General features: G+C 54.9%; 1 protein-coding gene across 1 annotated transcript in view; it reads left to right on the top strand.

The window, feature by feature from the left end:
* Positions 1-8,866: 8,866 nt before the first annotated feature.
* The window catches only part of SEPTIN12 (septin 12), a 59,855-nt gene continuing 54,221 nt past the window's right edge, over positions 8,867-14,500 (top strand). The window contains exon 1 of the mRNA XM_030577812.1: positions 8,867-8,994. Coding sequence (XP_030433672.1) covers positions 8,940-8,994 — 55 coding nt within the window. The 5' untranslated portion in view covers positions 8,867-8,939. The remainder of the gene's footprint in view (positions 8,995-14,500) is intronic.

The raw sequence follows: 14,500 nt of genomic DNA, 5'->3' as shown, positions 1-14,500 counted from the left end.
CTGCCCTCAGTGACATGTGCCGAGGAGAGTGCGCCACACTAGTGGCATGGTTGACAGACTGGCTACAGAGGGTTGTTACTAGCTGTCCCCGTGCCCCTGTTCATAGCTATGTCCACCGCCCTGCAGGGGCAGGATGGCCTCAGTGCAGCCATGTGGTGTCAAATTGTGGGGTGCTGGTGGCTGTGCATGGGCCAGGGGAGGTGTCTAGAGGCGCTGCGGTGGCAGGAGGCACTCCCTGGAGAGAGCCCGTGGCTTTGGAGGCAGAGGTTGCTGAGTGTGGCTCTCTGTGTCGGTCTGTATGTAGCAGCACAGTGTTGGCAGGAGGAACACAGCAGCCACCTGGCACTAGGGCATAGAACGCTGCACTAGCTCCTGGAGAGCTGGGCACGGGGCCTCCAGGGATGTCACACCAGGAGACATCAGAACCCCCTAACTCCGCAAAGGCCCAGTCTCAGGAGGGGTATCATGCACACTGCCAAGCTGTGGAAAAGCATCCTGCCTCCTGCAGTAATTTGGTGGAAGAGCCCCATGTGGTGCTGGCAAAGGTGCCAGCCTAGAGCCCAAAGCCACCTAGCTCCCCACCAAACTGCTACTAGCCTCCGCCGCAGAGGCCAGCTGGAAGGACCCACCTCTTGGGACAGGGTTGTTCCAGCCGCAGTCCTTTGCCTCTGAGGACTGTGGGAAGTGGAGAATGGGAACATGGAGACCTCTCCTCAGTAACTGGACTGAGCTCCCTCTGTGACTGCCAGACTCCTCCCACCAACCCTGCTGGGCTAGGGAGATTCATGGGGCCTGCAGCTTTCTGGCACAGATGGCCTGAGCTGGCCAAACTGATGCCCTAAATGGTAACCATTCTCTGTCCAGAGAGCAATCCCCCAAACCATCCAGATGCTCAGCTGGCCCACGCTAGTACAGCTCCATTGACTTGCTGAAGGCGTCTGTGGATGGTGTGGCTCCATCTCGGTCGGCAGCAGTCTGACACCTTGGGTGCAGCTCTGTTTCTTCACTATGGCCTTGCCATCCTACAGGCTTTAGGATAAGGCCACAGCCTGGGCTCTGATGTCAGGGGAGTTGACAAGAGAGGGTTGGGAGTCAGCCTGTATTTAATGTGCTTACACCAGCAGAGGTTGGGAGCTGGGATCAATTGACCAAGGTATCTCTACTGCCCCTCCCCATGTGCCTTGTGGGCCTGAGCTCTACTCCCCAGTGAGATCACAACACACCTCCTGCTCCAGACCAGAGGGGGAAGAAGGGCTGAGTGAGAGGATTTTCCGGTTCAAAGCTCCCCTGGGATGAGGGGAATCCCAAGCCATCTTCCCATGCTGCTTCCCAACTTCCCTCTATGTGGTAGCAATTCAGGAGCGCAGGACAAAGCCAATCCAGGCATCAGCTCGTAACGAGCAGGGCACTTGGCTGGTGCCATCTTCATGAGCTCTCCCCCTCTGCGTGAACGCAGGCTGAATATTCCCGTCAGTGAGCAGGGTGGGAAGCTGCTGCCTCTCCTGAGGAATGCACCGGAGCTGGACACCCCTCGCAAAGCATGCTGCTGGGCAGCTACCAGGCAATTCACCCTCAGTGCAAATGGGTCCCTGGCTGAATCTCCTAACAGAAGTGGCTGGGAAGTTCTCACTTCTGCCACCAGGGGGCAATGCGAGCTAAGTAGCAGTTCCCCCTGCTGTCCTTTGTCTTCCTGCGGCTGCTGCAGCTCCCGTTCCCTGGGGCTGGGCACTGGGGAGTGTTAACAGATACCAAGGAGAGATCTGTCTTAACAGACCCTTCCTGAGGGCAGCAGGAGGAGGGGAACACAGTCTCGGTGACTTAGAGCCTGGTGGTCTGTGGAGCCCATGGAACAGGGCTTCACCAGCCACGGTTACCGGTGAGGCTGGTGCACAGAGCAGCCAGGAGTTTCCCAGGATGATAAGAGTCCCTGGCACCAGAGCCACGGTGCGGGAGCCTAGTGGAGGACTCGGTCAGTGAGTCAGTCGGGCTGTGCTGGCTTCTGGCCAGCATGCTTAAGCGCTGTCATGCAGGCCTCTTTCAACTGCATGGAGTCAACACCAAGGTGTTTGCCCCTTAAAGTTGCGAGGGAGGGGGAATGACCAGAGATCAGCTCAGAGAGGCCTTCTGGGCTTTTCCAGACCATGTTGGGGCTTCAGGGCACCCACTCAGTTAGCATTTGGGGCTCAGATATAGTTCTGTCCATACCGGCCTTCACACTGCTGCTCTTGCTCCTCTACCACCTCCTTGCTCACAGTGACGGAGCCTTCCTCCTCCTCAGCCCCGATCCCAGCTTGCAACTAATCTGAGACACTCCTGCCAACGGGATGATGAGCTCAACAGACTCTTCCTATCCAAACAGGAGTGTGCAGCCTCCCAGTCACTCTGATGCTGGGCCTTGACCCGTTCCTCCCCCTCCTCACTCAGCGCTCAATGCTTCCCTCTGCTCCTGGCCTCTGCTGCTGAGGGAACAAGACAACAGCAAGGCTGGGATGGCGTTAAATGCTTGCAGATGGGCTGGTCTCTTCTCTCCCAGCTGTGGGGACATGGCCGTCAGCCCGCTCGGAGTGGAGGAAAGCTGGTAGTTTTCTTCTGCTCTGAGGGCATGGGTATATTTCAGCCCCTGGACCTGCAAAGGGGGAAGCATTTGGGTTGAGCTGTGTGGAACCTACTAGCACACCTGAACCTGGGCAGGTGTCGCCTGGCTCTGGAGCTGGTTATGAAGCTGCACGAAGGTCAGGTTCTGAAGCTGCCATGACTAGACTGGCAATGTGATCCAGTGGGCTGAGAACCAGGATACCTGGCTTCTAGTCCCACCTTGGCCAAATCACTTTCCCTCCCTGTACTTCTGTTCCTGCGTCTATAAAGTGAGGGCAATGATACATGCCCGTCATGAAGACCTACCGATGGGATGAAGGCCTAGATCTTCGAAGATAGTTCGGTACCTAACTCCCATTGATTTGAGAAGATGGGCCTGTGCACATATGGTCTGGGGTGGAAGCCATTGCAGATGCTGGTAGCGTCAGTGGAGTTGTCCCTCTGAGGTTTGGAGTTTGCAAGTCAAAGCAAAATGCAAAGGGAATGAACCCAGACAAATGGCAGGTCCGTCATCTCTCCCACTTCATTTGAGCCCTGCCCCACGGCATCTCACTTCTCTACCTTTATCCAGACTTGTCAGCCTACTCCTCGTGTGTTAACATCAGGGAGGATTTTGCTATTGATAGGTAACCGGTTTCCTGCAGAGAAATCCTCTGCAATTGATGGGGACAGAAGAGGAAGGAGATCTTTAGCCAATGAGCCGCTATTTTCTCTTCTGTGTGAGAGGGGCATGTCCAGCTGGCCCTGCTCTTTGAGTGACAGCCAAGGAACTATAGAGTTAGGAAATTCCTGGCTGGTCTGTGCTGGCAGCTGGAGGAGAGACACCTTGTTCTGAGGCTGGCTTGTCTGGTCATTGGAAATGTTTCCTCCAGACAGACAGATGGCTATACTGGGGTTGTGTTGCCCAAGACAATCCTTCCTGGCCTTGATGCAGAGCCTTCCTCCTTTGAACAGGCAATCATGTGGCAGCGTGAAGCAAAGGAATTGGAAATGAAGCACTGTGGGTAAAGAGGACAAATCTTCCCAGTCTGAAAGGTATTTGGTGATGGGCCATGGAAGGACAAAACAGGGCTGAAAATCAAAGCAGTTGGGGAAAATAGCTCATTAAAAAGACTTTGCAGGATTCTCCCCTCCTTCAGTGAAGCCCAGACAATGGGCTGCAGCTTACAAGGCGAAAGATGCTGCCAACTCCACCTGGGATGGAAAAATCAGGCCGTGTTTCTGCCTCTTGCATCGTGGCCAGTAGCAAAGTGTCTGCAAAGTATTTTGGGGGGAAGATTCCCAAGGCTGAGTAAGGATCCAGCTTTCCGCTGGCTTGGTAAGGCTAGCAGGAGGAGCCATGGTTTAGTTAGGAAAGAAGCAGCTGGGCCTTGAAAACAACCAGGCAAGAGTAAAGTCCAAACCACTGCTGCGCTCCCAGCGGAAGACAACGGGCATCTGTTGGGGCTGTAACACTGGTGGAAAAAGCAGGGGCGAGATTGAGGAAATTTATTCCTTTTGATCTTCAGACCTTGCCCCATTAATGGTCCTGCTCCTGTCTGCGGATAGCTGAGCTGTACTGCCCCTCCTCACTAAGTCTTTGTTCCTTTGTTCCACCCTCTTTCTAAACATTCTCCCATCAGCGCAGGATTGTCTCTAACCTGTTTATCATCGAGAATTAGCTGCCGAAGGAGATCAGTGACCAGAGACTGATGAGCATCTATCTAGAAGTGGCGTGCAAGCAGCTGATACATGAGCTGTTCTGGCTGGACACGTAGGTCATGTTGTGTGTTGCTTACACCCTGTTCTCTGGTGCTGATACTCACGCTGGAGTTCGAAATCTACTGCCTGGGACTGTTTGCTGACGTTTCTGTAGCATTTCTGCCAGAACGCCGGTTTGCTAGAAAGCAGGCAGGAAGCAAATGCAAATGTGGCTGTGAAGCCAGCCAAAGCCAGTGGGAATTTCTTTGGCTTAGAATGGATATTCATGGGAAATGGTTAAAGACAGAAAGTCCTGACACCCCTTAGAAGAAAAGGGTATGTTGGACTGATCCCTGATACAAGATCTTCTGTCCCCTGTGACTCGCCTTCCCTCTGCCGTTCTACCAACCACCCCAGATCTGCCTTAGAGGGAACACCACCTAGCATGGGTTTCCCCAGACTGCTCTTCCATCATGGCGTGAAGAGGGACCTCACCTTCTGGGAACTCAAATCAAAACTCCCCCCGCTGTCCCTTCTCTCAGCCTAAACATACAGGTCCAAATCCTGTGGCTGCCAGGGCTAGTGCAGAATTTGCCTCAAGAGCTGCAGTTCTTGCTGAGCAGGTGGCAGAGGCTGTTACCAGAACCTCTCTGTTACTTCAGAGAGTGACCTGGGGGGTTGTCTGCTGCTCCATGGCAGGTATCCATGGGCCTCTCCTACACACGCTCAGAGGACATCTGCTCTGCTACCTTACCCCGGCTCAGGTGGGGAAGCAGCATCTCTTCTGAGAGAATGGGCTGCTTTGTTCCTGCCAACAAAAGCCACAGTGGCCAGACAGGAGTAGAGCTGAAGGCTGCAGTCCCATAGCAACCAGTGCTCCTGGCTATCCAGCGCTGGGCAGGCCCTATGCCAATGAAGGAGATTTGAGACTTAAATCCTGATCTATACTTTCCTTTTGATTGTGGACTCTTTAAACGCTGTAAGTGTCCTCTGCAGAGACCACCAGAGAGCAGCTCAGCAAGCAGCGTTGCAGTGAGTTGTAACCAGATGTAAACAGCACCTTGTGGTACAGACTCTACTCGTTGAGAGAGGGACTGTGGTGTACACCCTACAGCCAGGGTTCGCTGACCCTTTAGCTTGGTAAGAGAAGCCTTCTCCCAGACCATCTCCCCTCCCACCACCTCTGTCCCCCACTGTTTCATGATGAGACCACAGTTGCAGAGTCTGCTCATCTTACCCACCAAACCACCCTCCTCTCCTCACTCAGATCCCTCCGAAGATCTCACTGCTTCTGCATCAGCGGCAAGGAGCGAGTCTCCTGTACTTGAACAAATCCAAACAAGCTGTAAGTCATTCGTCCTCCTTGTGCTTCCTGGTTTGTCTGCATCCACCTCCTAAGTCCCACCAAGATCACATGTTTTCATATAAGCTCCTTGGGGCAGAGACTGTCTGTATCGTATGTACAGAGCCAAGCACACTGCTGATGCTTAACGAATTAGAACTGTAGTCAGCCACGCCAAAAGGGAGTGCTGCATCTGGCCAGAGCCCATGTTTCTGTAAGCACCATTGTACTGCTCCAGGGACCCTGCTCTCGGGGTCCTTTGAGTCCCTGTTACCTCATCGATGCACAGCTGGCTGGGGCCCTCCCCACCTGCCCCTCACCCCTTCTTGGGGTATTAACTGTGTTCTCATAGTCACATTCTCCAGTCTTTTCAGGGAAGAAAAAATCCAGTTAATTATCTGTTAGATTTGCAGGAGATGAGGATAGAGGGAAAACCAGCAGAGCGCACTGCTGAGAACTAGCAGCTCATGAGATGAGTGTCCTGAAGAACCTCAAGGGCTTAGACACATCTGGAGTTAATAAGAGGTTCTGAGTATCTGGACTTCACCCTATCGCAGGAGCAGGCTGGATTCATGACAACAGTGTGAGCCTGGAATCAGTGTGTTTGCTGAGCTGGGATGTGCTCAGGGAGAAGGTGGCCCGACCAGCAGATCTGTTTGAGGGGCAGGCTGTAGGAGGGCTCACAGCCTCCAGTTGGAGGCAAAGTGGGGCACTGCTCTCAGGAAAGAGCTTTCCTTTACTCTGGGGACAAGACCCTTTTAAATTGCGAGATGAAAAGTCGTTGCAAACAGGAAACCCAGACATTTGTGTATACGAGAGGGTCAGTTTTGACAAGTTTGGAGCTTTATCCCTCCCTACAAATGTTGAGTCAAGCGAGGTGTCTAAAGCACCCCTTTCCCATGAGAAGGGTTGGATTGGGCAAATGGGTGAGAAACCGGCTAATGGAGAGTCCTGGACACAGCCGGTAAATGGCTCTGCCTGATGACAGCACGAGGGGCTGAGGCAACACATGAAGGCCCTTGGGGACATTCACCAGGGTGGTCCTGAAAGTGGCACTGGTGGTTTCAATGATGAAATCTCCCCATGCACCCCACTCCCTGCCAAAATCCGCCTGGTCCCACAGCTCCACTCCCTGTGGATTGGAGCCTCACCTCCCAGCCCCAGTGTGGGAGGGGCCCCGGAATCCACTTAAGCCCCTGGCTGTTTACTTTCAGCTGAGCTGCTAGATTAAAAGGTGTCAAGCTGGGTAGTTTGGGGAAAACATCTTGTGTTTGGAAAAGGGATTTCTCTTCTCCTCCCACATTGGCTGTGAACCCCTTCACCAACAGATACTGCACAAGCCAGCAGGAGAGCTAACCCTTTTCCTGCCAGAAACACAATCACTGTGCCTTTGCTTTAGCTCTGGGGAGCAGCAGGAGGTGGGCACTGATTCCTGCTTGCCATTGCAGCCCTAGTTAGCCTAGCATGGCCCATCTCACTTGAGCCTGGGGTGGAGTAGAGTGCTAGGGTCCCTGGCGGGCTTGGCCAGGCTTCAGGGGGTGCAAGGTGCCTCTCGACCTTAGGATAGACACTCTCTTTACTAAGAAAGGAGATTCTTATGGCAAGTTCTACTTATCTGGGGGCATGGCTCTGCAATGGATCCCTGTGAGATCCACCATTTTAATCATCTCTTGCCAAGGCCTTCTGCAGCTTTTTGTGGTAGATGCCAATATTCCTTTGGCTAATAGAAGGGAGAGGGAGCCCTTCTGGGGCTCTGAGAGAGAACGGTCTCTGAGCAAAGAGAGAGAAGGAGATGATGGGCCCCTAGGCTGAGACACAGTGAAGAGCTCCATACGCCCAAGGAGCCCAGCAGAGAGGAGTGATGCTGTGGTGTGTGTCTTCTCCACCCCCCCACCCCGAAAGGCAGCCGTGCCCGGGGAGCCTGGCAGAGCACCCTCAATCCTATTTTGAGCACCTTCACAATCTACTGTGATGGGAGCTTTGTTCATGGGCAGAGCATGGAAGAATGCCCCTGCTGTTCCCCACCCCACTGCACCCCATGCTCTGTGCAGTGAGAGGCTAGTGGGGTGCTGTAAATCCCCAGGAAGCGGCAAAGGCTTGTTACCCCAACATCCCTCATTTCCGGTTTGCTGTCAACTCCTGCAGCATCTATGCTAGGAGGAGGATTCCCAAACTGATGGTTACCCCAAAAATCCCCCTTGGGGATTCCAGAGAGGGGGATGTTGGGAATCCCTGATTAACATTTCTCTTCCCACGGCTGCCCCCAGGTCAGGCCCTGTAACTGATTCTGACTCTGGGGCGGTAAGGCCAGTCCTACTCCAGTCTGGCTGCAGAGGATGGATCCGAGCTGACAACCAGTCCCTCCCTGATAGGGGTGCAAGAGATCAAGAAACGCTAGGTGACCTTCAACCTATGGGCTGTGGAGCTGGGAAATACCCACCTTGCCAAGCCGAGCCCGTCCTCTCTCTCCCTATTGTGCCCGATCTCTGCTCCCCCTAAGCCCCACTGGGACAGTGTGCCATGGGGGCTGATTCACCTCGGAGACAGGGCGGCCGGCAGCCTCCGCTAACAGCACAGGTGGGTGTGCAGCCAGCAATTGGTGCATTGTTGGCAGCCTCCCCGGGAGGGGCTCCAGGGGCTGATCCCCTGGGACAGCGGGGAACATGGGCAGATCCTGCCAGGAATGGGGTGGGGCACTACCAGCCCCTATAGCCCTGCTGGGCTGGGGGTAGCCATGGGCCTGGCTGGAGCAGAACTCATCCCCCACCCCCGCTTCTGGAGCACTCTGCAGGGCTTCCCCGGCCCCTTCTCCCTCTCTCTGACTTCTCTGTGTGCCAAGAGCTGCTCTGACTCTGGGCCCCCCACCCCTCCTTTCTCCTCCTCTTTGCTTTCCCCTCCTCTCCCTGCACAGGGCAGGGACAGGCAATCCAGTGCAGCCAATGTGATCCCAGCAAGGGCTTAGCTGGGGGTGGGCTGTATGGTGGGGGGGTCTGTCATTCTTTCTCTGGGCAAGGGGGAGGGGATCTTCTCTCTTTCCCTTTGCTCTCCTCTGCTATCACTCGTCCCAGAGAGCAGAAGCCCTCTGGGTTCTGAAGGGGGCTGGCTGGCTTGGAGGTGGAAGGCAGTTGGGTCAGACTCCCACCTTTTCCCTTCCCCAGAGTCTCTCCTCTCCGTCTGGCATGGCAAGGTTCTGCCCAAGCTAGAAGACTTGGAGGGGCATCCCAGGAGCAGAGCAACAGCTGGAGGCAGAGAGGCACAGCTGGCTCTGCCGGGCCGGGCGTGAGCCACCCACCCACCCGCACTGCTGCTGGGGTGAGCCAGGATGTCCCAGCTGACCGTCAATGATCACCTGGAGGGGATCCTCTCTGACTTCGAAGGTAGGGCTGGGATGGGGAGCCCGGGCTCTCGACAGCCGGCCGGCTCCTGCTTTGTCCAGGCTGGGGCACTGCGTCCCGTGCAGCATGAGCTACATACCCGGCTTTGCTCTCTTACATCCCATATACCCGCCCTGAGCATACACAAGCCAGGGGGCCAACCACCTCCCTGCTGGCATCAGCAGGCACAGCCACTGAGCTTCACCTACTCCTGCCACCCTAGGTCCCTGCCCAAGGGCCTATGGAAACCAGGAAGCAATGCCCAGGAGAAGTGACTCCGGGAATATGACATAAAACAATAGCCAGAGGAGGTGGGGAAAGGACTGCCCCAAGCCAGGCTGCCCTTTGGGACTCGACCCAACCTGCATGAAGAGGAAATCTTTATAACACATGTAAATGGCACTGATAGCACGTCTGCTGTGCTGGAGCGAGGCCTTGTGTGTGCAGGGCGGTGTGCATGTGTGTGCAGCTGTGCATGCAGTGCACTTGTGTCAGGGAGTGTACGGAGCTGTGCTGTGTGGAGGTGGGGGGGATGGCAGGGAGTTCGGTCTGGGATTTGAGGCCGTCTGCAGGCCTGAAAGCACTAAGCAGTGCTCAGTGGCTGGGCTGGCTGGGGAGGGCTCGGAGCGCAGGCTGGCTCAGGCATTAGACTGAGCAGGTAATTAAACCCAACTCGCAGTAGGAGTCAGATACAACTTGAGCTTGGAAAAACTCTGGGTCTGTGGGGGAGGTGGGGTTGGAGGGGGAGGCTCCAATAACCAGTTTGTGTCTGTTGAAATAGGAAGGGGAGCAGGGGAAAAGCTTCCAGTTACCAGCTGTTGCTGTGGCATTGATTCCGCTTCAGCATTTCACAGATTGTAATTAAGGAATGGCTCTCGCCAGCCTGCAGTGAGTGCCTGCGAGGCAGGGCTCTGCTCCTTGTTTAGATTACAAGGCAAATGTGCAGCCCAGCAAGCCAGAGAACAATCTCCCCTTTGAGAGCACACCCAGGGGCTGGGATTGGGGCCCAGGCCATCCCCCCGCCCTCTGTAGTTTCTGTTCGAGGGGGCGGAGAAGGGGCCAGTGCATTGTGGGATTGGAAAAACTTGCCCCAAGCTTTTGAGTCCAGTGGCCATGTACTTTTGTAACTCTTGGGGTGATGTGGGGCTTGCTCAAGGCTCCGGGAGCAGCTTGTAAGGGGTTCACGGAGGGCGGGGGGGAATTCTGCATCCTAAAAGCACATCTTAAAAGCAGGCTTGTTGCTGGCAGAGCTCAGGGGGTGAGGGATTGAGAGGGGGAGAAAAGAAGTGAAAAGGGTCAAATAAGAGCTTGCTTGGCTTTATTACCTGTATTAGGGTGGTACTCGGGCCCTGTTGCACTAGGTGCAACATAAAAATGTGGCCCAAGGAGCCTGCAATCTTGAGAGACAAGTTATGGGAGAAAGGAAGGACTGTTATCCCCTGTATTGGGGAAACTGAGGCACAGAGACTAATTCCAAGTTCACCCAAGGAGTCCATGGCAGAGCTGGGAGCTCCCAGTAAATGGGAGCCAGTTTGCTCCTAAGGGCTTGTCTACATGGGAAAGCTGTAAGCTATGGCATAAGGGAGGGTGTGAATTTAAATCAATATGATACCAGTGTACAAGCTGCGCTACAAAGCTCTGCCGGCACATCTGCGTAGTCGGGGACGAAGAGGTGTGATCCTGACTAACAGAGCTGTCCCAGCAAAAGCCCCTAGTGTAGGGTCCTGACACCGCTGCCAGGGTCCTGGGTCCTGGCACCACTGCCCCCCTTTCAGCTTTGTCTGTGCCAGGATCGCTAGGCCCGTGTAGCGGTGTAGTTACACCAGCACAGCCCACCTCGGGGAGACCTGGCTCCTCCTGGTCCAGGAGGGCCTTGTCTGGTGGAGCTTGTGTCCCTTTGGAAGAGGTTTAAACCATGCTGCAAAAAGTCATTCTTAGTCTGGAACAAGTGTGTCCCCTGGGGGGTTAGCCCGGGGGGACTGGAGTGGCTCAGGGATACTGGTGTAACTGGAAAAGTCTCCCGTGTAGACAAGCTCTAAGCAGAATCGGTGAAAATCACTGGACTGCAGCATCTCAGCACCTCCTCACTAGGTCAGGACCAGCCCTTGCGCTTTCCTCACCCTGAGCTTTTGCTGCAGCCTCCTAGGGGATGGGATTGGGACAGTGGGAGATGCAGAAGGCAAGGACAGCGTGGGCAGGGCAATGCCACTCCTGCAGAGAATACCCCTTGGAGGAGAGAAAACAGGGCCTAGGACTCCCACTGGCGCCCTTCCCCCACAAGAAACGGAAACTGCCCCCTTCCTTCCAGTTCTCTGTTGCTCCCTCTGGCTCTCATGGAAATTCTGAGGCTTACTGGTGACGCAGGTGTGAGAGAAAGCAGGACCCATCCTGAGTCAGAGGAGTGGGGGTTTCACACCTCTGCCCTCTCTGGATGGGGATCTGCAGCATCCTACAAGTTCCCCCTCTGCCCTTGGAGAGGATCCGAGGCTGTGCTGCTGAGGGATGAGCCAGGGAACTTCGTTCATGGGGCAGCATTGCTAGTCCACAGGAGACGCCACTGAACTGAGAGCAAAGCTTCCCCCATCTCTTCGGCTCTCTTTTGTTCAGGGGGGATGTGGGCAGCTGGTCTCAGATCTGACAGTCCCTGGCTGCCAATCTGCTCCTAAGAGTGGTGAGGGAATCTGAGAATCAGGAGCCCTGGGTTTGATTTCTGGCTCTGTCACTGATCCTGGGCAAGTGACTTACAGCTTCTTTCCATGGAGCAATTGTCTGGAATGGCTATTCCAGAATAGCTTCCCACGGGACACTGTTCCTAAATAAAAGTCACTGCTCTCTGGAATAATTAGTGCACTTCCGAAGCTGAATATTAGTCTGGAACAAAATCATTTTTATTCTGGAACAGAGCATCCCCGTGGGCAGCTATTCCAGGAGAACTGTCCTGGGCAACTTCCCCCTGCGGACAAGCCCGTGATCTCTCTGCTGCAGTTTCCCCATCTGTAAAATGGGGAGATGATGCTGATTTACCTACCTCATGGGGGCACAGGCTTAATCCACTGGTGTTTGTAAAGTGCTTTGAGAGCCGTACGTGGGAGGCACATAAGCAGTGCCACGCTTTCCCCTCGGCCTCGCTTTCTTGCAGAGGGTTGTTGCTGTGTTAGCATTCTAGGAGACAATTCACAGCAGTGTTGCCAGTGCACAATTTCCTGTGATATTTGGGGATGATCTTAAAGCCCCAACTCTTGGAGTCAGGTTAATATGGGAGTTTCAGCAGTGCCGTAACGAGGACGAGGCAAGTGAGGCACTTGCCTCAGGCGCGGAAGGTGAGGGGCGCAGAAAGTCTCTCATTCGGCGGCAATTCAGTGGCAAGTCCTTCCCTCCGAGAGGGACTGAGGGACCCGCCGCTGAATTGCCGCCAGTTATTGGCAAAGGAGAGGGGCGGCAAGTCCGGCTCTTCAGCGGCAGGTCCCTCAGTCCCTCTCGGAGGGAAGGACCTGCTGCCAAATTGCCGCTGAAGAACAGTGTCAATTCAGCAGCAGGTCCTTCCCGCCAAGAGAAACCCGCCACTAAAGAGCCCCTGTCCCTTGCCTTGGGCACAAAAATCCCTAGTTACAGCTCTGTCTCAGCTTCCATTTCTTTGAAGACTGTTTCTGACCCTTCTGGTTAGAGAAAAAAATGAGGAGCAGCTAGTGCAGCCCGTACGGTGCTCCATGGGTACCTACTCTCTGGGGTAGGGGTCCATAGAGGAGTTGGAGGCTGGCACCTATGGAGCTGACAGTGAGGTCCCTGGCAATTCAGGTGGTAGTCAGTGCCTCTCCCACAGAGTCCCTCTCAGGGTGGGGATCACATGACCTGGCCTCGCTGAGAGTGGAAATGGAGCATCAGTCTGGAGGGGTTGGATCTGCTCAGCCCCTGCAGGCAGCCAGTGGGTGGGAGGGGGAGGATTTCCCCCCTCTAATTATCCTTTGCTCTTTCCTGGAGCCAGTGGCCTCTGGGATCCTGGAGGTGGCTTGGGAGTGGGGCAGGGCAGGTAGGATCAGAGAGTAACCTGATGCCTGGCTCCTGGAAAGCTGCAGCCTGTTATTGTCTGGAAAAGAATGTGCATACCTAGGATGGCCTGCGTTAACCCTTCTGTTCCCAGGGAGCCCCCAGCACCAGGGCCCATGGTCCTGCCATGGGCATCTGGTACTGGGCGCAGATTGCAGTCTGGGCCCAGCTCAGGGTGCCAGGGTTGGTCCAAGCTCTGCTAATAATGCAAAGTAAGCAGTACCCCAGAGGTAGAGCCTGGGTTGTAAGCGCTCTCCCATGCCCTCATACCGCCATCTCCTGGCACCTCCTCCCCTCTCCTGCCACCCTCCACCACCTCCTCTCTTCCCCCTTCCTCACCATGTGTCTTCATCCCCATTCCTCACCCCTTTCCTCTCCAGTCTTCTGATTTGTGCCACTGACCTCATGCTCCCCTGCCCATGGCCATAACCTTTGCTCTTTGCTGGCACCCCGCTCACCCTGCTGCCCCTGCCAAGGTGCCATGGCAGCCCCTCCCCCAGCCTGCTCATTAATTGCTTGGGGACTGATCCCCTCTGCCCTCACATGTGCAATGTTGCCCACCAGTCTGCTGAGAGTGCAGGCTCAGATGTGCCTCCTGGAGAACTACCTGCCTGGCATTGCCTAGAGCAAGGTAACATTTTGCTCATGTATCTGCTGTCGGAAGCTCTCCGAGCACTGTGCACACTAGCTAGGTCTCCTGTTATCCCTCTGGGAAGGGAAAGTAGCAGTGTCCCTACTTCACCCATGGGCAAAGTGAGGCACAGAGAGGCCAAAGGTGACACCATGAATCTGAGCCAGGAAGAGAGGCGAGCTCTGCATGCCTGCCAATCCATGCTGATCACCACTGGACCGTGCTGTGGTCAGTGTCCTGGATACGGACTGTGCCCATGGGTCGCTCCACGTGTGCTATATCTTTCGTGTGTGTGAGTGTGCTCGGGGCTGGTTTCAGCCTGTGGGTTCACCTCTCCCCTACTCTGTGAAGTTCTGTTGGAAGGTGCCCTAAACGCACCCCATCCCCTCTGCATTTGATTCCTCACATGGTGCAGCCTCATCAAGTTCTGGCCCAATCCCCGTATGTCATGGTACCAAAAGCCCTCCGTGCACTCAGGCCTTTTTGAAGAAGGCAGCAGCATGGCCTAGTATGTAGATCGAGGGGTGGCGTTGGGAGAACTGAGTTCTATTTCTCATCCTGCCGCTTTCCAGCTATGTGACCTTGGGTGAGTCCCTTTACCCCTCAGTGTATCTGTTACATTGTTTGTTATATGTGAATAATGAAGGTTGCCCACCTTTAGTGTGGGGCTTTGCAATCCTCTGCTGAAAGCAAAACATTGATACTTCATGTCATTAGTTGCCTGGGGAATTTCTGGTTATGTGCAACCCAGTCCTAGCTCCGGTTGATCTGTGGGTGCAGAGGATATGCGCAAAGCCAGCCCTGAGGGTGCTGCAGGCACCCAGTGAATTGAAG

This window comes from Gopherus evgoodei, chromosome 10 (genome assembly GCF_007399415.2).
Source record: "Gopherus evgoodei ecotype Sinaloan lineage chromosome 10, rGopEvg1_v1.p, whole genome shotgun sequence".
NCBI lineage: Eukaryota > Metazoa > Chordata > Testudines > Testudinidae > Gopherus > Gopherus evgoodei.
This window is presented reverse-complemented; position numbering and strand designations above follow the sequence as displayed.